This window comes from Centruroides sculpturatus, unplaced genomic scaffold, assembly GCF_000671375.1.
Source record: "Centruroides sculpturatus isolate CEXI.00-Female unplaced genomic scaffold, Cexi_2.0 scaffold316, whole genome shotgun sequence".
Lineage (NCBI taxonomy): Eukaryota > Metazoa > Arthropoda > Arachnida > Scorpiones > Buthidae > Centruroides > Centruroides sculpturatus.
Window position 1 is genome coordinate 449,857 of NW_019384641.1, and position 27,003 is coordinate 476,859.

The 27,003-nt window shown below is 30.5% G+C and overlaps 2 protein-coding genes across 2 annotated transcripts; one reads left to right on the forward strand and one right to left on the reverse strand.

The window, feature by feature from the left end:
* Positions 1–2,285: 2,285 nt before the first annotated feature.
* On the reverse strand, positions 2,286–2,960 carry LOC111626024. The gene has a single exon (XM_023369299.1). It carries the CDS (start codon positions 2,958–2,960, stop codon positions 2,286–2,288), a length of 675 nt encoding a protein of 224 aa, XP_023225067.1.
* Positions 2,961–3,272: 312 nt separating this feature from the next.
* On the forward strand, positions 3,273–17,916 carry LOC111626025. Its single transcript, XM_023369300.1, has 8 exons — positions 3,273–3,389; positions 3,819–3,935; positions 5,709–5,949; positions 8,542–8,696; positions 8,768–8,869; positions 14,239–14,346; positions 14,431–14,525; positions 17,609–17,916. Exons 1-8 carry the CDS (start codon positions 3,273–3,275, stop codon positions 17,808–17,810), a joined length of 1,137 nt encoding a protein of 378 aa, XP_023225068.1. The 3' UTR covers positions 17,811–17,916.
* The last annotated feature ends 9,087 nt before the right edge of the window (positions 17,917–27,003 follow it).

Consider the following 27,003-nt stretch of genomic DNA (forward strand, 5'->3'; position numbering starts at 1 on the left):
TTGAGATGTTTGAACTGTATTGGGTCCGCTGTGTGGTCTAACAGATCAGCCTCTTAAAAGTTGATCCAAATCCCATCTTTCCTCACATATGTAGTTGGTGTCATTGTGGCTATCATCTTTTTGATGTTATATTGATGATCTTTTATTCTCATCACTAGACCTTTGGCTATAGTGCAAATATTAACAAGTGATCTGTCTACCCTTTGGTCACGTAACAGGATCCCTTTGATCACATAATATTCCATCAATAGTGTCCTTGTCATTTTTGACTATTAAAAAAATAGTAGGTGGTCTCTTATAAACAATCCTAACATTGATAATTTTTGCAATCTCCCTATATATGTTAGAGTGCACGATTATATGTGACCACCATGAAGCTATTTTCCTGCAAATTATATGTATCCTTGGAACTATCCTGTTTTTGCAACAAAAACTTAATTAGACCCTGTGAAAAATCATGCTGTGTTGTCATTGGTGTGATTTGTTGCCATTCCTCTTCTTTGTCTCTTGTTGACAAACAATGGGTGAATGATCTTCTAACCCCAGGGATGGTTCAACCTTTTTATACTTACCGCCTCCCACTTTTGTATCTTTGTTGGTACTAAAATATTTACTAACTGCCCACTGGTTCTGCAGCAAGTTAATTTAGTGCAACTGAAAGTACTTGTAATTTTTAGGTGGCAGTTTAGTAAAAATATGTAGTTAAATTTATCTTTTTATTTATATTTTGTATATGTTTATAATACACAGAAATTTTTTTTGCCAGTGCACCAAGTGTATTTTTTACATCAAACTGAAAAAAGTAGCTAAATCTGGCAATGCTGACCCCACCATGAAATGAGTTTAACTTGAGTGATGGCCACTGTTTATAGTACAACCTGCTCTATCAGTGAGTCATAGATGCACAGTGATAATGGAAAGTAGCTTCAGCATTGGACAAAATCCCTACTGACCACCACTAAAGCTCAAATTGTCCACTAGTGGGCAGTAGGGACCAGGTTCACTACCACTGTTCTAACCAATGCACAAAATGCTGTTGTCTTGTATGAAAAAGGATCATGTGAGTTGTATGGTATACATAAAGGAGAATATGCATTTTTGTGGTATGTTCTAGTGGAAATGTTTCAATTTTCTATCTTGTTCAATATATCCAGAAAATGTGCTTTCCAGTCATTGGTTTGTTTCACCCATAGCATGATGCCTTAGGGATTCCTATTAACTCTCATCCAAGTGTGTCAAGTTTTGGGATGTCATTTGGCATGTTGTATCTGCTTGATACATAAAGCAAATTAATGCAAGTTTTATATTTTTACTGATATATATGCTTGATTATAATTATATCTTTGATTTTTACATTTTTTCTACTATCTAACAGTATAAAATACAGTGGAACCTCGGTATACGTCTGCTTTAGAATACGTCCATTTCGGAATACGTCCTGTTTGGACGAAACAAATTTTGCTCGGTATACGACTTTTGTTCGGTATACGACTTAATTCAATTATACGCGCTATCTATGAACAAGTAGCACTATCGGTGTACTACACTAAACTAGACGTTCGCGGTGCTACGGTTTATAACTTTCTTAAATTTCTTCTGATTTTAATTTGTAAGTAACATTTTATTATTTTTATTAATCATGAATTGCAAAAGGGCAACAGAAAAATAAAAANATATACACCTGGCAATCTTTCATCCTCAGATTTATCCTTTCCATTGCGCAACATATCAAATATAGAAGGGCATCTTCTGTAGGATAGTGATATACTACATTGTCGAGCGATTTTACTATATAAAGATTTTAATACTGGGTTGTAAGAAACAGGTACCGTCCGTTTATCCACATTCCGGTTGCCATTTACTGAATTATCCCTTTCAGAAGGGTCCACCATTCCACCGAACTTTTGTGACATTTTTTGTACAACGTTGTGGTAGCCTTGATGCTTAGCCACTTCACACAGGAATTATAGTTTGTGTTCCAAAGTCTCTTGCGCAGAAGAGTGTGGGTAGGCTCTTTTAACGAGGGCTCTAAACGCCTCCATCTTATATTGGACAGGGTCACAAGAGTCCGCCGTAATATATGTTGGATGGTCTGATGGTTTGTGATACACAGAGGTTTGTGTTATCGGTCCACTAAAATTAATATTCACATCGAGAAAATGCACTGATGAATCGCTGTGTTGTTCGACTTCCACGGTAAGTCCATATGGGTTGTTGTTCATTTGGTCCAACAACTGGGAAATGTTCATGCAGCCCCTCCAGAGTATGATGATATCATCAACGTATCATTTGTAAATTATGATGTTTTGAAGGAAATTCGGTAGTGTTGCATTCTCCAATTGTCTGATTACCAGCTCACACATGTCCCCTGAGAGAGAGCTTCCCATGGGGACCGCTTTACCTTGCATGTATGTAACTCCTCCGAATTGAAAGATCGAGCTGTAACATATCAGGTGGGACAACTCTAACACCTGTTGATGGAACTCCTCATTGCGTAAGATCTTAAACAGTAAGTCTCTGGCTCTGCAAAAACATGGCGGAATCTCGATTGAAGGATATAGTGTGCGGAAATCCATTACCGTGATATAAGTAGGATGTTCAGTGACCTTTAGTAGCTCCACTAACTCCGTTGGATTAGAGATCATGTATCTGTATCCTTCTAAATGTGGAGCGATGATGTTGTGCAACGAGGCCTCTAATTTGCGTGTAGGTGCTCTGGCCTTATCAACAACTGGCCTTAATTTTTGGCCCTGTTTGTGGGTTTTTGCAAATGCAAATAACTTAGGGGTATCAGGTGCATCCATGATAATATTCCGTATACCTAATCTTGAGGCTAACTTTTTGTTAGAGAATCGTTTAACCCCAGATTGTATCTTGTCTATTGCGTTGTTCTCCGCCTCCACGCATCTGGTGACATCAATATATTCTCTAAGGCCCTTTTCATACGTATCCCTCCTCATGATCACCAAAGCCTTGGTTTTATCTACCCTGATTCCAATATTTTATTTTTTTATTCTAAAACAATAGTTTTAGAATAAGAAAATAAAATAATAATTTTGAATAATAATGTTCTGTATGATGTCTTGGGATATGTCGAACTAGCTATGGTGATCTAGGGATGTTTGCCTGGATAATGTCGTCAAATCTAGCTGACATCTTCTATGGCCCTGGAAGATGTCCATCTTGCTATGGCATCTGGTGCAGTCCACCGGTGTCCACTGAGTAAAGTTGATGGGTAACTGGTGGGTAGAGCTCTTCTATGCTCTAGGAAAATGTCCACACTGACTCGAGTTCCAGTTTCCTTTTTGTTCAGTTTAGCCTGGGAAAACCCATCAGGTGATTGGATGTTGTTGGAAATGAAGGTTGATTTTGCAGGTGTTTTGTCAGAGGTGAGCCATTGATGACATTATGATGTTGTTGTATGGAGCTGCTATTATTATATTAGGCTCAAAACTTATGTGATCTCTCCTGTTTACAATATGTTGTTTAATTTAACACTTGATTGTTATAATTCTTGAACATTTGTTGCTAGTAAAGGTGATATTCAATCCATTTTTGTGCGATGTTTTCTTAATGATTGCAATGGCAAAATGGGCTTAAGAATTTCCTTAACTTAGCACAAAAATTGGGCCTACAATCCTCACATAAATATTTAATACTGTTTAATAGAATAATGAATTAATAAAAGATGTTTTAATTATATTTTATTTGTGAGCTTTGAATTGAGAATTTGATAAGTTAGTAATGTACAGTAGTTATGTTTTAAAATGTTTCTGTCAAAAAATTTATTTAATAATAATGATGATCATTTATTTTAGAACCCTTCACTAAGAAGTTATCCCAGTCCTATATCTGAAGAGTATTCAATCATAAATAAACCAAAAGATGGTGTACCTTTAATTGTTATAAGTGTTCATCCAGATCAAAAATCAATTGTAAGTAATGCTATTTATACATATTGTTAAATTTAATAGTTGATAAAAGTAACTAGATGTTTATTAAATTTTTAAATATTACATCATTATTAACTTTTATTATAAATTTTTATTAAATTAATCAGAAATTATTTATAAATAGTGTAAGGAATTATATAGAAATTATCAGATAACCAAAAAAATTCATGTGGTTTTTTTTATATCAGAAGTGTAAAAAATTACAAAATTTTTTTAGTTATTTGATATTTAATGTCTTAAATAAGACATTAAATATCATGTAATTATGAGAATAGAATGAATATAATGTAATATAATAATAATTTTATATAAAAAAATGTAAAGTTTATTCATTCATTATTATTAATTTGCTTGTAATAGTGAATCACTTTTTAGATTTAATATTTCTTAGTGTAAAAAATAAAATTTTTTGAATTTATATATAATTTTTAAAAATTTATTATAATGATATTGGATTAATGTAAATACATATCTTTAATTCAATTTATCTAGCACTCATCAGAAAGTACTTTAATTTCTTGCTTGTAGTTTGGTGATGCGTATTATAGGTTACTGTGTATAATTAATTATCTGGAAAAAATTGATGTAATATAAGATTAGAATCTCTAATTTCCAAAAGTTGGGTAGAACTTAAAACTTGGGCTATTTGGATGTCCAATCTAATCGTTATTGCCAGAAGCATGAAAATTTAGAATCAAATATTGGATTAGTAGCATAATTGGCATTATTAGGTTTCCAACTTTTAATTTTCTTTTTACAAAAAGAGAGGACATTGCAAAAACATTGTACAACACAGGACACTTATAACAAGTAGTCTGTTATAAATACTTGCTGACTAACTGTAAATTATAAAACATTAAAAAGACAATAAATGGAATTTTAAACTCACTATTAGAATAATTATCAACCATTACATATTGTCACAGTAATTGAGTCCCTACATTTTGTTTATTTGTTTGCCTGACTCTGATTAATAGCAGTATCTTTCTCTTTGTTACTCTAGTGAGTGATAAAAACAAAACTATTGTTTTAGAATAAGAAAATAAAATATTGGAATCTCATCTGCCAGCAATATTACAATAAAATTAAACAAATAATTAAAACTGTACTTAAAGGGAGGATATTCTTGATAAAAGGAGGACAGGAGGACAATGCAGTTGAATAGAGGACTGTCCTCCAAAATGAAGGATGGTTGACTATACTAGCAATCATACTTATCTAACTGCAAGGATTGCAGTTAGATAAGTATGATTGCTAGTATAGATTGTATATAGATAAGTATAGATTGAGCCAATACATGACTAGAATACATGACTAGAACCTGCAAGGATTGCAGGTTCTAGTCATGTATTGTCTCAATATTTTCTTTCAGATGTTTATAAACTATTCATCAAGTAATTCTAATTATTAAATTTATTACATAAGATCAAGATACTCTTGATCTTCAGTATAAAATTCATAAATAAACCTTAGTAAATTTAATCTAAAATAGCCTGTACATTCTGGTATTTAATCTATATATAATTTGGATTATGGTCTATACAAATAAAAATTATAAATTAATTATTATTTGTATAGACCATAATACCAAGATAGATCATAATAATGGACCATAATAACAAGAAAATATAAGTTTTGAGTTGTAAATGCAAATATTTATTACTCAGTGTAAAATGTTTTATAATAATGGTTAAATTTAAAACTAATATTTAATTATTTTATAACTAGCTAAATATATAAACTATATTATTATAGGGAAATGATTTGAGGACTAGATTACAAAATAAGAATGTTGAAGTTTGGTGCTCAACAGATGATTTAGACAAAGATTATGATTCATGCAGCTCAATAAGTAGTTCACCAGTTACTCCTACAGCATCTTTACATTTTCTAGGAAGAAGTCACAGTCCTGTGTACAATAGCAGTCAGTCTGATAATACTTCAGAATTGGGAAGAAAATCAAGTTTTCAGTTCTCAAATAATTTTGAAAATGGAAGTAAGTGAATATTTAAAATATTTATTAATTTTACAAATTTTAGAAGATATAAATATTAAGAAAAAAAATGCATTTTAAAATAGACAAGATAAATACAGTTTACTTTAAATAATTTTCTTAAATTTTTTAAAAATTTTTAAGTAATAGTCTGTAATTCCATATTATTGCTAAAGAGTAATAATTGCATTCTTTTATGTATGATTATTTTGTCAAGTTATAGTTTAATGATTATTATTAAACTAGCCATACTAATTCATACCAAATTTATTTCTTTTATTTCATAATACAGAATTCTATTAAAAAAAAAAGCATATATAGACATACAGTGGTGCCTCGTATAATGTACTTAATCTGTTCCAGGTACACGCCTGTTAAGTGAAAAGTCCATTATACGAAACGCATTTTCCCATAGAAATACATGTTAAAACATATAATTTGTTCCGCAGCATAAAATAACCGTACTATACCATAAAAAAAAAGTGAAAATGGAGCAGTCACCAATTATGCCGGGTAGTCAGATGTTGTGAGGAGGACATGGAGGAACACTTTCTTCACACATTCGTACAGATGCAGACTTTTTACACATTGCAGGAGGTCTCTTTTTATTGTTTTTTAATTGCAGTCAGATTCAGGAGAGGCTACTGGAGCTTGCAGGGTCAACTCCTCTTGTTCCATCCTTTGTTATTTGGCAGCTTGCTTCTTGAAAATCATATCCAAGGTGGTCTGTTTTGCTCTCTTCTTCAACACCTGTCAGAAGGGTGTCATTATAGAGATCATTGATCCTGTTGACCTCAGCTCTGTTTGGATAATGAGTGTTGGTAAACTCCTGAACCTATCCACATTTGACAAGGAAGTTTTTGTCAACTTTCACTCCTTCTGATGATGTCTTGCTTTGTTTTAATTGAAATCACCTTTCTGTTTTTTTAGAAGCCATGATTTGCACAACACTTGAATAAATGTAAATACCCTGAACTGATGTACGTAATGCAAGGGAGCAAGCTGAATCCCAACGGAAGCTTTGTACTTCAGATATACTGATAATATATTCTAGTAATACTAATATATTATAAAAATAGCAGATTGTCATTGCAACGGCAAAAGAGTGGCAACATCATTCATACTTGTTCGCAGAAAGTCCATTGTTCAAGTCACGTAATGGCCAAATAGAAAGTCTGTTGTTCGCAGCGTCTGTTATTTGAGGCATACGTTACATGAGGCACTACTGTATTATTTTTAAAGATTTGAAATTTTATCAAAATCATCAGCTTTTTGTAAAAAAAGCTGATTAAATGAAAATTTGACAGAGTTATTACCTTATAAGTTTAATTTGCAAAATGTACTCAAATTTAATCCACAAGAAATTTTTTTTTGTTTTGTTCATTTGACATTTTTAAAGTGTAAAATTCTGATTTCAGAATACACTCAGTCTTAAAATTTCACTAATTTCAGAACAAATAAAAAAAAATTGAATACAATTTTTTATTTTCTAGAATAGTCTTTCTGTTTAACTAGCTTACTAAAGAATTTTTTATTTTGACTAATTTTAAATACTTCCACAGCTTACATCTGTTAATAACTTCTAGCTCCCAGGTATATTAATAATTAATTTAAAAAGTGACAGAATTACAACAAGAAATCTGATGTTATCTGACGTAACATGTAAATATCAAATAAAAAAATATAAAATGAAATAATGTCATATTTCTTCAGCTATAATTCTGCAATTTTTAAATTAATTATTTAAGATGAACAACTTAAGTTTAGAAATATTAAAAATACTGATTATTTAAATTTATTTTGAAAATTTTAAAATAGAATCAAGATAAAATTAATTTGTATTATTGTAAATCATACAATTGTAGGAATTAACATTGATTTTACTATTATTTACTTAATGATGTTTCTAAAGAGAGTTATTACAAAACAAAAAACATTAGAAGTAAAAATGTTTTTAATAGGTTTGACTTCTTATAAAGAATTGAGAATGGCTATAAACAACTGTAACAAAATTTTGATACTTTATCAAATATCAATAGTAATAAATAAATAAAAATCAGCTTACTAATTGATTATAAAAAAATAATTAAAAATTTGGAATGTTTTGAATCATAAGTAATTTTTTAGTCAGTAATTTAGAAAGAAAAATTTAAAACTATTGAAGAAGTCATAGTTATTTAATAGATAAGCATTTATCAGGATTATACAATTCCATCTTCAGATCTATTACATTTGTTGTTAATATTCTGACAGTTCAAACACAGCAGTTGCATATTCTTGCAAACTTTTCAACCAAACCAAGCATAAACATAAGTTTTAAATTTTAAGACATGAAATCCATAAACCAACTGGTACATAATAAGTCATAACTAACTGTAGTTAGTTATGATCACTTCAATACATTTGAGTTTTTTCTTTCTAATGTATATGCATAGTCATTTGTTCCTTCTTTATGTTAGTAATTTAGTTTAATTAAGCAATATTTTTAGTTTAGTTAGTTAATAATCTGATATAATTAGGCAAATTATTATTTTTAAATTTGTAGAAAGTTAATATACAATCCAAAATATTTGTTTTATTTTATATTTTCAACAGTAAATTTCTCACAAATTACAAATAGTCAAAATTCTACAATGCCTATATCAACATTGAATAAATTAAAAGTATTTAAAAAAAAAGCTGATGAAGCAAGTTTGGTAATAATACTATTATCGCAAGCATATTGTTCTTCCAAGACATCAATCAAACAGGTATATTTATAAATATATATTAATATATTATGTATTAAATATTTATTGAATATTTATTGATCTTTATTTAGGTATATTACTGTGAACATAGAAAATGGACAATTGTTATCAGAACAGAAGAATTTAATATGCCAAATTGGATTACACACTTACTAGATGTAAAGATTATTGAGGTATTTCATAAATATTTATGTAGATAAAATAAATAACACAGAAACAACTAAGATACCAACAAAAAAAAACCAAACTTTTATGATACATAACTTTTTCATTCATTTACAATGAACATTGTCAGGTATTATAAAATAAACTGAACAAGAACATTTTTTTTAAATGGATCAAATAAATCAAAATTTAAAAATTTAAGAATGGACATGTGCAACGATATGGCATCTTATCATAGACCTGATATTGTTGAATGTTGCAGTTGACACTCCCCTATGTAAGGAAAAGGTTGAATTCAGGATGGTGAGAAGGTTTGAACTATATATGTAGGTGGTGGTGTTAGACACTGAGGCAAGAACTCAGTTTACAATTAACACCCATTTATTAAAGTACAAGAGATATCTTATAAGGTTTAGGAGATCTCCTTTTCTTAAAACTAGTTTGACAGGATATACAGTAAGTCTTGGCAATGTTGATGTTCTTGGGTATATGATGTCTTGGTAGTACAAGGTTCCTGAGGCTCATTGCTTATTCTTATTGATGGATTAGTGTCTTTAATGGATAGTGCACTGATATAAAAAATTGAAGGAACTGACTCGCAGGAGGGTGGATGTTTGCAGCTTTCTTTCAATTTGTACATATCACTCAATCAAAAATAGGACTGTTTTGGTGTAAAAAGTCCATGTTCTTGAGTTTTGGAATTTTTAAAAGCTTTTTCATCTCTCATCAGATGTTCTGGTTGATCATGATCTCCCTTTTCCCATTTTTTGATTGGCCCCTAGTTTGTTGCCATGGCTATTGATGAGTTTTCTTGCAATGTTTTACTGACCAAGAACATTTTTATATAAAAACTAGCTGTTACCTATGGTTTTGCTCTTGCGGATTTTGCAATTTGATAGAAATAACCCTCCCTCGGTACTTCACTAAGATTAAATCATTACTTGTTACTAATTTGGTAAAATTACTGATTTTTGTTTGTTTCAAACTATGGACTGCTAATGCACCTAAATTCAAGTTTCAAATATTATGGGATTCTGAGATACAATAAATCTGAGTTCAATTTTTTTTTTGAAACATAAAATGATGTTATCTGAAAATTCGTAAAGTATAAATATTTACTGAAAAATAGAGTTTTAGTTACTCCAGTAACTCTTTGTAAGCCATGTTTGTGGTACTGCCTTTTGGGGCTAAGACTTAATCCTCTCCCTTTCCTCCCGCAGGAGAATTTTGAAAAATTTCTTCTTAGTGTGCACTCTCATTGCATACCCTACTAAATCATAGTTAAAAACAAAAAATTGCATCTAAAATAGTACAGTAGAAACATTCTTCAGGTTAAGTCTTAATCTTCTCCTTTCCCCCCTGCAGAGGAATTTCCAAAAATCCCTTCTTAGTGTGCATTTTCATGACTTACCCTGTGTACCAAGTTTCACTCTAGGTTCAGCAGTTTGCTCTGGGTGATGATGAATCAGTCAGTCAGTCAGGACATGTAATTTTATATATTTAGATAATTTTCATCTTTTAAAACAAATTTTGGTTGAGGTTTCAGACCCTGGTTGAGACCTTATACACCATAGTTCCCAGCAGTTCAACAAATGCCTGCCAAGCTGTAAAAAAAGAGTTAATCTCTGTAAAATTAATTGTTCTGTCATCCTTAATTGCTTTAATTGCTTCAAAGATCTTGAGATGTTTGAACTGTATTGGGTCCGCTGTGTGGTCTAACAGATCAGCCTCTTAAAAGTTGATCCAAATCCCATCTTTCCTCACATATGTAGTTGGTGTCATTGTGGCTATCATCTTTTTGATGTTATATTGATGATCTTTTATTCTCATCACTAGACCTTTGGCTATAGTGCAAATATTAACAAGTGATCTGTCTACCCTTTGGTCACGTAACAGGATCCCTTTGATCACATAATATTCCATCAACAGTGTCCTTGTCATTTTTGACTATTAAAAAAATAGTAGGTGGTCTCTTATAAACAATCCTAACATTGATAATTTTTGCAATCTCCCTATATATGTTAGAGTGCACGATTATATGTGACCACCATGAAGCTATTTTCCTGCAAATTATATGTATCCTTGGAACTATCCTGTTTTTGCAACAAAAACTTAATTAGACCCTGTGAAAAATCATGCTGTGTTGTCATTGGTGTGATTTGTTGCCATTCCTCTTCTTTGTCTCTTGTTGACAAACAATGGGTGAATGATCTTCTAACCCCAGGGATGGTTCAACCTTTTTATACTTACCGCCTCCCACTTTTGTATCTTTGTTGGTACTAAAATATTTACTAACTGCCCACTGGTTCTGCAGCAAGTTAATTTAGTGCAACTGAAAGTACTTGTAATTTTTAGGTGGCAGTTTAGTAAAAATATGTAGTTAAATTTATCTTTTTATTTATATTTTGTATATGTTTATAATACACAGAAATTTTTTTTGCCAGTGCACCAAGTGTATTTTTTACATCAAACTGAAAAAAGTAGCTAAATCTGGCAATGCTGACCCCACCATGAAATGAGTTTAACTTGAGTGATGGCCACTGTTTATAGTACAACCTGCTCTATCAGTGAGTCATAGATGCACAGTGATAATGGAAAGTAGCTTCAGCATTGGACAAAATCCCTACTGACCACCACTAAAGCTCAAATTGTCCACTAGTGGGCAGTAGGGACCAGGTTCACTACCACTGTTCTAACCAATGCACAAAATGCTGTTGTCTTGTATGAAAAAGGATCATGTGAGTTGTATGGTATACATAAAGGAGAATATGCATTTTTGTGGTATGTTCTAGTGGAAATGTTTCAATTTTCTATCTTGTTCAATATATCCAGAAAATGTGCTTTCCAGTCATTGGTTTGTTTCACCCATAGCATGATGCCTTAGGGATTCCTATTAACTCTCATCCAAGTGTGTCAAGTTTTGGGATGTCATTTGGCATGTTGTATCTGCTTGATACATAAAGCAAATTAATGCAAGTTTTATATTTTTACTGATATATATGCTTGATTATAATTATATCTTTGATTTTTACATTTTTTCTACTATCTAACAGTATAAAATACAGTGGAACCTCGGTATATGTCTGCTTTAGAATACGTCCATTTCGGAATACGTCCTGTTTGGACGAAACAAATTTTGCTCGGTATACGACTTTTGTTCGGTATACGACTTAATTCAATTATACGCGCTATCTATGAACAAGTAGCACTATCGGTGTACTACACTAAACTAGACGTTCGCGGTGCTACGGTTTATAACTTTCTTAAATTTCTTCTGATTTTAATTTGTAAGTAACATTTTATTATTTTTATTAATCATGAATTGCAAAAGGGCAACAGAAAAATAAAAAAATTACTAGAATCACAACGGAACTGAAAAAAAAGATTGTTGAGAAATATGAAGGTGGCACGCGTGTTCGAGATTTAACTGTTGCATTCCGTATTCCGAGAACGACGATATCGACAATCGTGAAAAATAAAGACATTATTAAATTTGCTAACGTTGCGAAAGGGGTTAAATCAATTTCTAAACAGAGATCGAAGACATTAGATCATGTCGAGAAATTGCTTTTGCTTTGGATAACTGAAAAACAGTGTGCCGGCGACAGCGTATCGGAAGAAATTATTTGCGAGAAAGTTAAAAGGATACACGCTGATCTCATGAAAAATCAAGCAGAAACTAGCGAGGAAAGCGAGGTGTTTAAAGCCAGCCATCTTTTTTACATGAGAACGGATTAATCATTTTTACATTACTTCTTATGGAAAAGGTTGGTTTGGTATACGTCCTATTCGGTATAAGTCCAAACACCAGGAACGGATTAAGGTCATATACCGAGGTTCCACTGTACTTATGGGTTTAAAAAATGAAATTTTTATTTATATTTTCTGTAATTTGATCTGTAAATGCAAAAAACTAAACTTATCAAATATCATCTCACTATAAATAATTTCAACATTTACTTATTGACATCAGATTTGTTAAATTTCACAGGATCGCATTATTTTTCAAGTTCAGGGTAGTAAAGCTTTGTTTATTTTCTTCTGTGAAAGTAATAGACTCTGCTGGTCCCCCACTGTGAACAACAACAAACTGTTAATTGTTTTATTACTTCGTTTTCAAAAACTTCCTTCTCTGTCAGTTGTGGATCAAATGACTAATGAATTGTTTTCTTGCACTCGGGAATGTTTTCTTTCAGATTTAACAATTAGTTTTGCCAGTAATAAAGTCTATAATTTTAGTTTTAATAATTAAAAGAATATTGATAAAATTACTGAATAAATGTTTGGGTTACAATTACTAAGTGGTATTGCTACATAATAAATATAAATTTTAATTGTTGCAAAATTGAATGTATTAAATTTCTTATCATGCTCTGATTGCAAGACAGCAGGGCAATAACACTGAAGCGAGAAATTCTTGTTGTCAAAAATAGCTGCAATGACTTATTTGAAATGAATTGGGATTAATTCTGTCATTGAAACCAGGAGAAAACATTTGAATGTATAGTATTGTAGTAAAGGATTAATATTTTACATTGTTTTTTTTTATTGAATTGCATAACAATTGTGAGAGTATAGTGCTCTCACACTGTGAGCGAATTTATTACAGGTGATAGTTAGTTACTGTTTTTCATAAAATTTCTCTAAAAAGGTCATAAACTTAAAAATCACTGTCAGAATCGCTTCAGAACATATTAGTTGAGATTACTACAAATCTTGCGTTCAACTGTTATTTATTTTTGAGAAATTCAATAAAAAAAGCCATGTATCAGCTGGATACACACAAGACAAAGTAAGAGTTAACCAATGTAAGAATGCTTTCACTTCTTTCCATTTTCCACTTCTGATATTACATTTTTAGCATTGAGTTTTGTTTTGTACTTTTGGTTTGATTTCAGTTTCAATTCTGGTTTCAGATCAATCTTCATTTGCATTCAGCTTCACTTTTGGATATAACATCAATTAATCCTTTAACAATGTTGTTTAGGGGAAAAACTAACATTATTCTATTTTTTATTTTCAAAACAAAGTAACCAGTTTTCATTTAGTTTCATACCAGTATTATCATTAATCCTATTTTCTTTTGGGATCTTAATGATTTCAAAGTGTTCATACAATTTATGTTTTATTACATCTGGAACAGTTTAATCTTTAATGAGTTCTTGTTTACATTGCAATTAATCAATACTGAATACAATCTGGGCATTGAATTGTTTGGTTGTCATTTCATTTTGATATTTAACAATATGGTAACCATAAACATTGATTATCATTAACTTTTCCTATTAAAATATTTTAATTATGTAAATATTTTTTTATAAATGAATATAATATATAAACAAAATATATTTTAATTCTTTTTTATTGTTTTTTTTAGTATTTAAAAGAAGAATCTTTGAAAAACATTCAAAATGAAGTTAAAAAAGCACTTGAAAGTAATATTTTATTAAACTGCAAATCTGAAGATAAGAAAATTCAACAAATGGTATTTAAACTTGAATTATCAAATAAAGTTTTATTCTAAACCAAAAATGTAAAAATATTTAAGTAAAATATTACTTTTCTCTAGGCTAAACAATTACTTCTGAAAATGAATGGACATATTTCTGTATATATAACTGGAAATACAAAATTTTATAATGCCAAGACTGAAAATATTTGTCAGTAAGTGTCATAAAAATCTAACTAAAAAAGGTTGCATAAATTGAAAAAGAAATTGATATGTCAATGCTCTAATTTTTATTTCATACCAATAGTAATATAAAAAAGATTATTACCAAATAATTAAATTAAATTCTTTAATTAATGGGTTTAAATGATGTAACCCAGAAATAATTTTTATGATTTACTAACTGTTAATGTATATCATTTTTTTGTTATATAAAAATATCATCAGAAGTGTAATGACTATCAAATAATAAATTTGATTTTATCTAAATTTTGGAAATAATGCATATATCATTTTATGTTATGTATATAGTAATATTGGTAACTGATGTTTTATTAGTAGATTATTACTGAATTTTAGTGATTAAACAATATAAATAGGTATAAAAACAATACTTAAGATCTTGTATTATCAGAATGAGAATAGAACAGTTGGAACACTATTTGTAAATAATTGTAACAATATTTTGTTCATTGTTGTTTTGATTAGTTATTGCACAGGCAGACAATATTCTGACTTAGTATCTGAAAATGTAAGAGCTTTTCAGTCTGGAGTTAATTAATTAATTAGCAAAGATTGCTGAAATCAAGTTATGGTGAATTTCAGCATTAACTTTTGAACAAGGAAAATTATAATAATATTTGTTACCACAAATATACAAATACAAATTATTAAAATTATTGTTTAAAGGTTGTTTAAATAAATTTTTTCCTTAACTTCATAATTATATAATTTTAAATAAATTTTTTTTCTTTTAGGTTTTATAAGTTAAAAAAATTAAATCAAATACACTTAAATCAAATCCACTTAACGCTACCTCGCTTAACGCTGATTTGATATAATGCAGTCTGCTCGAAGCCTAAAAAAGACTCAAAATTTATGCTGATTTAAATTATCGTGGCATTTCATTGATTTGTATGTAATACGATTATTTGTGAACACAAACCAATCAGCAAAAGGTGGCAAAAAGATGTACTTGAAATTAAATGTTTATTAATCTTTTAACTTTTATGTTTCCTTCTTTTTACAAATATTTTTTGTTATGATACCAGTTTTTGGAAAGTACAAAATGTGTTTTATTTATTTATAATACATTTTATAATANAGTTTCTTACTTAATGAGCATGTAATAGGCCTATATTATATAGACTAATCGTATAAATAATTTTTTGCTATTTTTTATATATATTTTATATATTTATTTATTTATTGCTGTGTTTAATTAATTAATTATTAATTGTTTTTATCAAATATGAACATTACTAGAGTCTGTATCTAATTACTACATTAAAATTTACTTTTTCAGTTCACTAAGATTTGCAAAATTTATATGAATAAAATGAAATTTTTTAAATTCTTCTTTTGATCTGCTATCTTTATTTCATTTCAATACATTTTATTAATATCTCAAGTTTATTTGAAACCTAATTGAATAGAGATTATTAGACATTTCTCAGCATGGACATTATAGAGAATATTTACATTTATATCTATTTAATCAAATAAATAATCTGACTGCCACATTTTGGAATTAAGCTAAATTTAAGCTAAATGGAAATTAATTATTAGACAACATTGTTCTTTAAACAAATTTTTATTTGATAATTATTTTAATGATAGGCAAATTAGAATTATTCTAATTTGCTTATCATTAATTATTAATTTTATTTGCAATTTAGAAATTTCTAGAAAAAGCTACAAGTTAAACACATTGTTTATGCAAATGAGAAACAGTAAGTTTAATTTATTCTGAAATTAACAGTGAGATATTGTAAATGGTAATATGAACATTACTATTTATAATACATTTTGTAATTTCCAAAAACTGGTATCATAACAAAAAATATTTGTAAAAAGAAGGAAACATTAAATAAAAAGTTTATTAATCTTAACTTTTAAAAATAATAGTAATAACTGAAACTTTTGGTTTTTAAAATTTTTGAAATCAGTTTTTGTATTAAATTTACATTTTTAATCTCCATAATTATTTAGTATTTGACTTAATTTTTAATGTATAAAACCTAAAATAAACCTAAATTTTTACTTGAGATTTTTTCTTCAAGTGTTTTTATGATATCAGTTGCTTTTGGAAAATAAAATTCACTAAAAAAATGAATATGATGAATGCTTAATTCTATTTAAATGATATTTTGAGTTTTAAAATTTTAATGTTAGCAATCTTTTTCCAACATTAAAATCTTTAAACAAATTTTATAATTTTTTCTTTCTGTATGAAAATATTTCTATATTATAATAACTCTTCAAGCAATGAAATATATATAAATTGATAAAGTTTTGAGAGAAATATTAAATTCAAAATTTTGTTCTCATGTTGCTTAATTGCAAGTGTGACACCAAGATTATGCACATTAAATCATATAATTGATTTAGTGATTACAGAATATGTAACTAAATTTTCATAAATTTTAAGGATTACTAAAATTAGGTTTTAAAATTTATTTTTGCTTATTAAAAGTCAGGAAAAAATAATTCATTTTAGACTTTTTCTTTCTTCACTTTTATTGTATAATACTTTGTTATCAAGCAATATAAAAATTGTTTTATTTATAATTTCTCTCATAATATTCTGAAAGTATAAACTCATTTTATTGGTTAAGAATTATTAGGTGACTTATAGAAATCAATATGTATTGAAAATTTAAATACTATCAAAGATCTTAATTGTCATACTTGGAGACCACACACAAAAAACTAGCTTTTCATAAATGTACTATCAGAGAATACTTACCATAATACAGTTGTTTCTTTTACTAAAACAAAAGTTTAATTTGAGTAAATATTTAGCCTATAAATTTTGTATTTTTTTATTTAGTACTAATCTGTTTATTTTATAGGTACCTTCTGAAGATTAAATTAGAATTGAAGAAAATGTTTTGTTTTCAATGGATAGTGATTTATTTAACTAGACAGACATAAGCTTATGATTAAGAATCCTAAATCAGTTTACTTAAAATCATTTTAAAAGAATAAAAAATTTTATAGTGTTTATTTTTTTAAATATATAAAAGCATAAATTTAAAAATTTCTTACAATAAAATTCTGATATTTCTTATCTTAGTGCTATAGGTCAGGAACTAGCAACATTAAAATTTCTCACACTTGTTACTGGAGGCTTTTATGGAGTGTGTGAAGCAGTAGGAAGAAGCTTTTGTGAAGATAGAGAAGTCATTGGTGAAAAACCTGGTCGTGTGTTTCACATTTTGCCTAAACACGATGATAAGGTTAAAGATTTAATTTTTATAGCTTTACTTAATTTGTAAGCCATCAGTATTGACAATTTATCATCATTTCACTTAATAATTTTTAAAGCTGTTTCTTATTTATTTTAAAGTAAATACAGTAATACCTCGACTTACATGAACCCGGAGTTACACGATTTTCAAATCTCGTCGATTCGTCTTTTGTTTGAGCGCCACGCAACTCTTGATTACTCACTCCCCCCACACTATTGTTCAGCTTACATGTTTGAATGTGTCGCGCAGAATTGATACATAGCTACAATTTATTTTGTGTTATTTATTTTTCTCATTCGGAAGGAGTGAGTTTCAATTTGGATTCCCGATTTTCTTCCAGTGTAGAGGGGCTAAAATGGACTTTTTTCTCACTCCTTCCGAACGAGAAATGCGTTGGAGATTAAGGGGCGTCTTTAGTGATTTCAAAAGAAAGATGTGTTATTTACTTCTGTGTTTGTTATATGTTGTCCAAAGTCCACTGTAGGCCATGGAAGATGGCTAGTGACTCTGCTTGGTTAGCAGTGCAGTGTTCGCCAAGCTTGTACTGAACCTGGTATAAATTCGTTTTGTTGTAGGTGACCACCATTGAGCACCCAACGCCTTTATCAGACTTGGAGCCATCTGTGAAGATGTGGATCCCGTGGGAGGTGTCATTTCCCTGAAGATTAATTTGAGCGTCGATAGTAGTTTTTGGGTGGAATGCATACGGACGAGGTAAGTAGTCAAGGCTGTGCTGCTCGATGTGGTTGGCAAGGGAAGCTGCTTCTGTATAGACCCCGATTCCTGTGGTGGTGTTGTCAAATTCCTGCCTACTGATTTGGTGAGTTGCCATCTTGTAATGATTGTACTTCCAGACTCTTTCTTTTACTATAAGATCAATGGGGATGATGTTAGCGATGGCGAGTAAGGCATCAGTTGGGGCGGTTTTGTAGGCTTTCGTGATGGAGATTGCAGAAAATCTCTGGGCCGATTGCAGTTTTCTTTTGATGTGGGATTTCCCCACAGAGTTTCCCCATAGTTCTGCGCCATAGAGTAATATTGGTTCCACAACCGCAGTATAAAGGAGCCTAGAAGTCTCACTCCCATAACCCCAGCGGTTCCTGGCAATGGAATAAAGGGAATGAGAGACTGTAATAGCTTTCTCATAGGTATAGTGGACATGGTCCTTCCATGTTAGTCTGTTGTCCAGAATGATGCCAAAGTACTTGATGGCTTTCTTGTTTTTAATCCGTATTCCGTCTATTCTGATAGTGGGTCCTTTCTGGAGAGGAGTGTTGCAGGGAAAGAAAAAGCATTCACACTTCTCATATTTAATTTTTAGTTTCCTGTTGGCGCTCCAGTGAGAGATTTTCTTTAGAATGTCATTGGCCCTGTCTTGAAGAACCTCTTGGTTCCTATGCGAGATGGACACTATAGTGTCATCCGCATAACCTTGTATCCTGCACTTGTATTCAGTGGAAAAGGTGGAGCTGAGCTCCAGCAGGCTATTATACATGAGGTTCCAGAGAAAAGGGCCCAACCGGGAGCCTTGGGGACACCCTCTAGTAATATCTTTCTTGCAGTAGTGATTGTTGGCTGTGGAAGTGATTATCTGCCTGTTTGAGAGGTAGCTCCTATAGAGATTGAAAAGATTTCTGGGGCACCCTGCGTCAGTTAGCGCTTTTAAGATGGCCGGCCACCATGCGTGATCGAAAGCACCTTGAAAATCTATGATAATCACCATGGTATGCTCCCCTCTTGATTTGGCCTCACGGATGTACTTCACAATGGAGTCTAAGGCCGTGATGGTGCTTCTGCCTTTCCTGAAGCCATGTTGGCTGGTATTGATTTTGTTCCCCACTTCACAGTAGTGCTGCACCCTGTTTACCAAAAGGGCATCCAATACTTTCCCAATCACCGGCAAGAGCAAGATGGGTCTATAGTCTGATGAGTTTGTTGGTTGGTTGCACTTGGGAATCAATTTGATGGCGGCCACTTTCCATGAGCTGGGGAAAAGGCCTAGCTGGAGGCACTTGTTGAATACTAGATGGAAAGTGGTGGGGATGGCTTCTTAGGCCATTTTGGGCGAAATTGAGTCTGGGCCTGGTTCTTTCCTGAGTTTAAGACAGTTGAATTCCCTTGCAACCTCCTGGGCTGTAAAAGGGGCTTCATCTGTGGTGGACAAATTTTTATTGCAGTGATAGCATACGTTAGCTTAGTAGTTGTTATCCTGTGTTGGGTCATCAGTCGGGAATAAGTCTTGTAGTATCTGGGAGTAAGTGTCATAAATGGAGGTGCTGAGGTTGCTAATGTTCTGGTTGAGATTACCAGGGATCCTAGTGTTCTTGATTTTGCCCCTGGCAATATAGTACGGGGTGGACCAGGGCCTTGAGTTACCTATGCTTGAGCAGAAATCTTGCCAGGAGTTGGTGCGAGTCCGATTAATTGCAGTTTTGTAGTTCCTGAAGAGGGTTAGGTAATGCTGTCTGAGGTTTTTTCTTCTGTGTAGATCCCTCTCTCTTCTGTATCTGTTCTTGGCTTCCCTTAAAGACCTTCTCTGGTTTGAGAGCTCCTGAGTCCACCAGGGAGCAGAGAGCCTGGCAGTTTTAACTTTGGTTGAGGCATGATAAGCAATATGAATAATGTTTTGAAGGTTGTCGATGATGGTAGTTAGCTCTTCAGTGTTTGTGATTTCAGCGATAGGGGCCACAATGACAGTTTTGCTTTATGTGGCTTTGAAATTGCTCCCAGTCAGTTTTCTGAACAATATGCACATTCTTCACATTCTTCCTTAAGCTTGGAGTGCCTATGATACTTTTAATGTACCTGTGATCACTAGCAGAGTGCTCTGCCAGCGTGGAACAGGAGTTTAAGAGCCAGCAGGTTGCCCGGTTAACCAGGCAAAGGTCCACCCAGCTCTCACCAGCGTACAGGAGTAGGTGGGAAGGGTGCTGGTGTTCTGAGATTGAAAGTTCAGTAAGTTCATAAACTCAGTAACCTTGTAACCTCTGGGATCCTCTATTGGACTAAACCACAGAGGGGACTTGGCATTGAAATCCCCGGCAATTAAGACAGGGTGGTTGTTGAGTTGCTGGATAGTAGTTTGAAAACAGTCCAGTGGGATGTGGATGTCCTCAGAAGGGGCACAGTAGAAAGAGACGATAATAATCGGACTGCCACCAACATTGATGAGTGTTGTTGTGTAATAGTAGGTACTATGTTGGACCAGAAGTTGGGCATCAATGTTCTTGTTCATTATAATGACCCCAGTGAGAGGGGTGTTGTGACCGTTGGTATAGTAAAGAGTGTTGTAGTTGCCAAAGAGAGCAATCTTCTGTTTGAAGCAATAGGGCTCTTGCACCACTTGTAGGTCAGCCTGATGATTAATGGCAGTTTGGAGGGCTTCGGTTGTGGCTGCCTTAGACCTTTGCAGATTGATTTGTAGCAGTGTTATATTATGTTTGATAAGCCTAGTATCCATAATTGGTCTTTTTGATAGCCTGCTCCTTTAATCTGAGGATTTGCGGACAGTAAGGATCGAAGGCATTGTGATTGGTTGGTATTCTTTTGTCGGGTTGTAAGTCTTTGTTATATGTCTTACAATTTATACAACAGGGAGGCTGATCTTTTTGGATGCATTCTTTAAAACGGTGACCCTTTGAGCAGTGGCTACATCGTTGGCTTGCCGGGCACTCTCGTGCCCTTGTGTCTCATAGACTAAGGTCTTTTTCCCTCTATCCTATCTCCTGTACTTCCCCTTCACCCTAACTTCTTCATACACAACTTTAATCTTCCTTCTGCTTCTGATCTTGGGCTATACCACTGAGTGGGGCCCATACCCAACTTCACTTGATGTGTTTGTTATATCTACAAAGACTTGAGAGACTCTATGTGGTGATTTCTTCTAACCATGAACGAATCAAAAGACGAGATAAGATTAACGAGAACATTTATTAGCTTACATACATCCGACTTGAATTTTACGCAAATTGCGAAATTCTACCTTGACTTACGCGAATTCGACTTACGCGGTTATCACTTGATCCCACCTATCACGTAAGTTTGGGGTATTACTGTATTAAAATTTTTATAATAAAGCTTATGCAAAACACATTAAGTCATATAAAACCTAAAATTGTTTTAATACAATTATTCAGTTCGATTTTGAAAATGTTTATCAAATGAAAGATGAAAAATCATTTAGTCCGTCTTCATCACATCTTTGTTTGATGCATAATGTTCGATCTCATCATAAACAGAATATATTTTTAAATAATTATCAATTTATATTCAATGAAATGTTATGTAAACATAGCAATACTTGAAATGTTTCAAAATGTTAAAGATGTTAATAATTTACTGTACAATAATAAACTTTATACAGCTAACAACTAAATAATTCATAAAAGGTGATAATAAAATTTTAATTTTTGAAAGTCTAAACTTTTTAATAAATGACTTGAAATCAATATGAACTTAATAATTTAAAATCTTTAAAAGTAATTTAAATATCTATATGTGTTTTTAAATGCGTATTATTTACTCGACTAGTATATCATTTAATATTTAATGAAATCGTTAAATTCGAGATTATTTAGATAAACTGAATTTATATGTCGCTTTTTAAACATAACATTTACTAAAACAAAAGCTTACGTAAAATTAATTTTTATACATTTTATGTATTATTAGTTTTTATTCATTTATTTTAAGCTAACTTGTATTAAATAAGAATATTTATAGGCTAGCTGTATAAAATACAGTTGCTTGTGCAATTACTGATATTTTAACATTTATTTTACACCGATACAATGCTTTTCTGCATAAGATATAAACCAACCAATAGCAAATGATTGCAGCACATCTATCGGCAATCTTCTTTATTACCTCTACTTTTAATGGTGAAAACAATAGGCATTCAGAGTCCTGATAATCCATTGACTCTGGTATTGAGAGATAAAGAACCCGAAGACGGTTGCAATTAGACCGGAAGTACTCTTTGCTGGAAAACTTTTGGTCGGTGTTAAGGCGCTGGGTATTTATTTACTAACTAATTACATTTATATTACAAAAGTATTTATCGTATAAAAATATAAAAATTGTAAGACGAACTTCGATAATTATCGATACCCAGATAAAGAAAGTCTACGGAATCGATGGAAGAGAACCGTCGAAATGAATCCTTTACGTAAATCGGGATAAATAATAATTTCCGGACACTCGTTCTGGTGTAAGTATTAATATTTTAAAGATAGAAACGTTTGCCTCCTTCATCGGCAATAATTTTTCCTTTCGTATTCTAGGCGTAAGCCACCAACAATTCTAATTTTATTTATCAAGCTCCGATCAAACAATAAAAGATATTGGACTATAACCTGGCGATACTCTAATAAAGACAACTTTTTTCTACTTTCCTTTATCGTTTACGAAAAGAAAATGACGTAATATTACTCAGTTATCCGGCTGCAATTTGAAAAAATTGTAGAAGTATAAATTCCCACTGGCGCTCGTTTGTCTGTCTTTCCTTTATCTCGAGAAAGGGGTTAGATAGATGAAAGACAAGACCAGGAGACCTTAGGTGCAGGAAGCCACGTTTAACTGTATGAGAACTTCGAGTCACCGTAACGTGATGCAAACAGCAAATCACGTTATTTCAATTCAAAAATTTTCCCCCGAACGGTGTTAGATAGATGACTGGCAGGACCCTCTGTTAAAGAAAAAGTATGATATACAGGGGCAAGACACTACAGTACTAATTTGAGATGGAGAGCATATATTTTAAATAAATTAATAAAAAATTGTAGCACGGCATTGCGAACACATCACAATAAATAATTGCTCGTTTACCTTATTTTTCTTTTAATTTAAAACAAGAAAAGTTCTTTTACGGAAAAATATTTTTAATTTTTAATTTGTCTACGTAATTATTATAATAATCCTTCGTTATACTAATTATAAACATCCGCAATAACATCAATTAATAACTTATAAATAAATTATAATTAAAATACGTTTAACTTTGAATACATTATAAAATATTTAATTAATAATTCAATTTATATCAATTAATTTCATGTTAAATGTAATTAAGATTTATACGAATTAAAAATTTATACGGATGGACTTTTTGCAAAACTTGTCCGACTTCTATTATTATAATATTAAATTTATTTTACATTAGCATAATATAAAATATAAAATGAAATTTATTTTCTATTTTATATTACGCTAACGTAAAAGTAATTTAATATTCCGACCGGGACGAGTTGGACAAGTCTTGAAAAAATTTGAGTAGATGTTTTAATGCATTTAACGTTATTTAAAATATTCAAAAACGAAATTATCGCTGAGCTTACGACTCGCTCTTTTATTTATTTTCATTCATCTGAATAAATGATTTTTATATTTAATTATGTTTCAAATTTGAATAACACTAACAACTCACATTATTAAGTTAGGCACTTTTTTAAAATAAGATCTTAATATGATTTTATTTGGTATTTCGAATCAAATTAGTTTTTTTAAAAAAATACTTTGTTACTTAATACAAATATACATTATTAATCCATTAATTTTGTGAATATGTATTTCGACTATTCCTCATTTATTTATCGAGCTCAGTGTATTTGAAGATGTTAAATTTATTATTGTTGTGAATTATTGAATTGCAGGAAATCTCGTTATAAGCATATTATTTAATTTTCCCGAAATTCTCTTTAAATATTAACATATATATTTATTTATCCGATAGAATTATTTTATACATTTTAAACAAAAATATTTAATTAATATTTTAGAAATTTTTCAATTCGGAGGATTTGAAATTTGTTTGCGCAATATAATAATCTATAATAAATGAGAAATAAAGATAATCACCGTCGCCGTCGTTGCCTGCTGAATTTAATAATTATTTGATTTATTATTTACTAGTAAAATGACGATTCGTTGCGATCAGGGCCGTGCGGTAGATTNTATTTTATCAGAATTTTATTATATTTTATTACAAAAAAAATTACTTAAGGAAAAACATAAGTTTTGATGAATTTTGCATTAATTTTCTAATAAATTATTTTGTTACAGAAGATAAAATTTAAAAATTAATAAATTATAATAAATTATAATTTAAATCATTTCTTAAGGTAAAAGAAAAACTTTTTAAAATGTTAAAAACGTGAAAGATCATAAATATGTGTAGCATTTTGTTATTCTTGACTTTTTGAAATGAAAATCTTTTCAAAATTTGTAATATTCTTTTATCAAATTTTCATACACATGGCATAGAAATCCATTTAAGACATTTGGTGGTTATGCATACAAATGCATCTGTTGATGCAAATAACTATTTCAGAATTGACTGCAGATATTCTAAAATATATACAGTAGAACCCCAATTATCTGACACCCTGATTTACTGAGGCTCTGCATTAACCAAGGCTAACCCATAAGTGATTAAACTACATTTTTTGTACTGTAATTTATAAAAGAAACTTTAAAATGATAAAATATTATAAAATTATTTGATTCTTTATTATTTAATTTCAATGTGAGACAAACCATATTAAGATGTAACTGCAGTAATATGCATTTTCATTTTTAAAACTTGTATGTTTTAGCTGTATAAATAATTGATGTAAAAATTGTTGTTCTTACATAAGGTTAAATTCAATAAGATGTAAAAAGAGGAAAAGAGGCTTAAAAGTGTTACTGTATAAATGTCTTATATTTGTAATTTTTAATCCAAAATGGTCATGGCGATTCATTTTATCTCCGTTTTTGGTTATCCAAGTTAGCATTGGTTCATATGTCCTTGGATAATTGGATTCTGCTGTATTTCAAATGAGAATGTACTTTAATAAGTGTTCTGTGTTTGTAATTGTTGTTTTAAGATCAGTGGTTTTTCTAAGGTTAATTCTTTCTGATATTATTTTAGATAAAGATTTCCTAAACACTATATTACTTTTCAATATGGAGATTATATTTTTATTAAACACAGTGCAATCATATTATATTTGAATAAATTGTAAATAAAGATATTTCAAATACTAAGATGATATATTCAGTTGGAGGTTCTTTAACACCATATTCACCAGCAAAGTTTTAAATTGAGTTTCATAATCCAAAATTTTGATCTGGTAATTCTAGATTAAGAGTTACTTTGCTCTTAGTATTCATCTACTTAATTTAATACTGAATTACAAAATCCTTGAATTGAAATGAAGAGCAATGTTAAAGCGCTCTGATTTGTCCAAATGTTATGATGTTTCTATGTGAATTGTCATTTCTAAGCTAAACATGTAATTTTAAGACTTAGTAAACAATATATTCCAACAGCAAAAGGAACTATACTAATTTTGAGGTAGAAGTATTATTAAAATTACTTGCAAAATATTAAAATATCATAGAAAATAAAAACAAATGTGATAAAAGGTATCGAAACAAACACAAATAAATAATATTCAGTAGAACATTTACTCAGGAGTTAAAACGCAACAAAAATAAGCAATTATTTTCTTAAAAAAAAAACTTAAAACTAAAGCATCAAGTGGAAAAAAGTAGCCTTTTTTAAATTAACTGAAAATTCTATGATGTTAGTTCTAAGCAACACTGTATCATCATTGTTAGTGTTCAATTTTTGAAAACTTAAAATCATCATAAAAATCAAATAAGTCCATGTAGATTTACAAAAAAATTCAACTAACATATGAATTAATCTGTAATTCAAGAATTAACTCACCAATAACAGCAAATTAAATCATGATTCAGATTTAAGAGTTAAATTTAGAAGTAATACATTATGAATACTGATTTTAACTGAACTTGCAATTTAAATCTTACTCTGGATTTAACTCAAGGCAGTGAATATGGATGTAAGAATTTTACCTAATTTATAACTATTTTTGATTTGAAATCATGAACTGTAAAATTATCTTTTCTTCGATGAATTTTTTCAAAGTAGTTTTTTAAAGTGAAATCTTTATCAAGTTTAATAAATGAAATACTGAATTTTGATGAAGCAAATATTATGATTTGCCCATAGATTAAATATTGTCAATTATTTAATTCATAAGAAAATCATGATTTTTTTTTTTTTTATGAGTGCTATGACAGTAATTATGAGAGTCTGGAATGAGTTCAAACAATGATCCTCCATGACAGTATAGGCTATTTCTTACTTCATAACTTACAGCTTTACCTTTCTATCTCTCTAACTATCATAGAACCAACAACTTGATTTTAATGA

Bases quoted from the DNA above. Each gene is read 5' to 3' on its own strand.
- LOC111626024 (XM_023369299.1), bottom strand. From the start codon at position 2,960: ATGAGGAGGGATACGTATGAAAAGGGCCTTAGAGAATATATTGATGTC.
- LOC111626025 (XM_023369300.1), top strand. From the start codon at position 3,273: ATGTCCACACTGACTCGAGTTCCAGTTTCCTTTTTGTTCAGTTTAGCC. The intron at 8,697-8,767 runs GTATATTTATAA...ATCTTTATTTAG, and splicing joins CCAAGACATCAATCAAACAG to GTATATTACTGTGAACATAG. The intron at 14,347-14,430 runs GTATTTAAACTT...ACTTTTCTCTAG, and splicing joins ATAAGAAAATTCAACAAATG to GCTAAACAATTACTTCTGAA.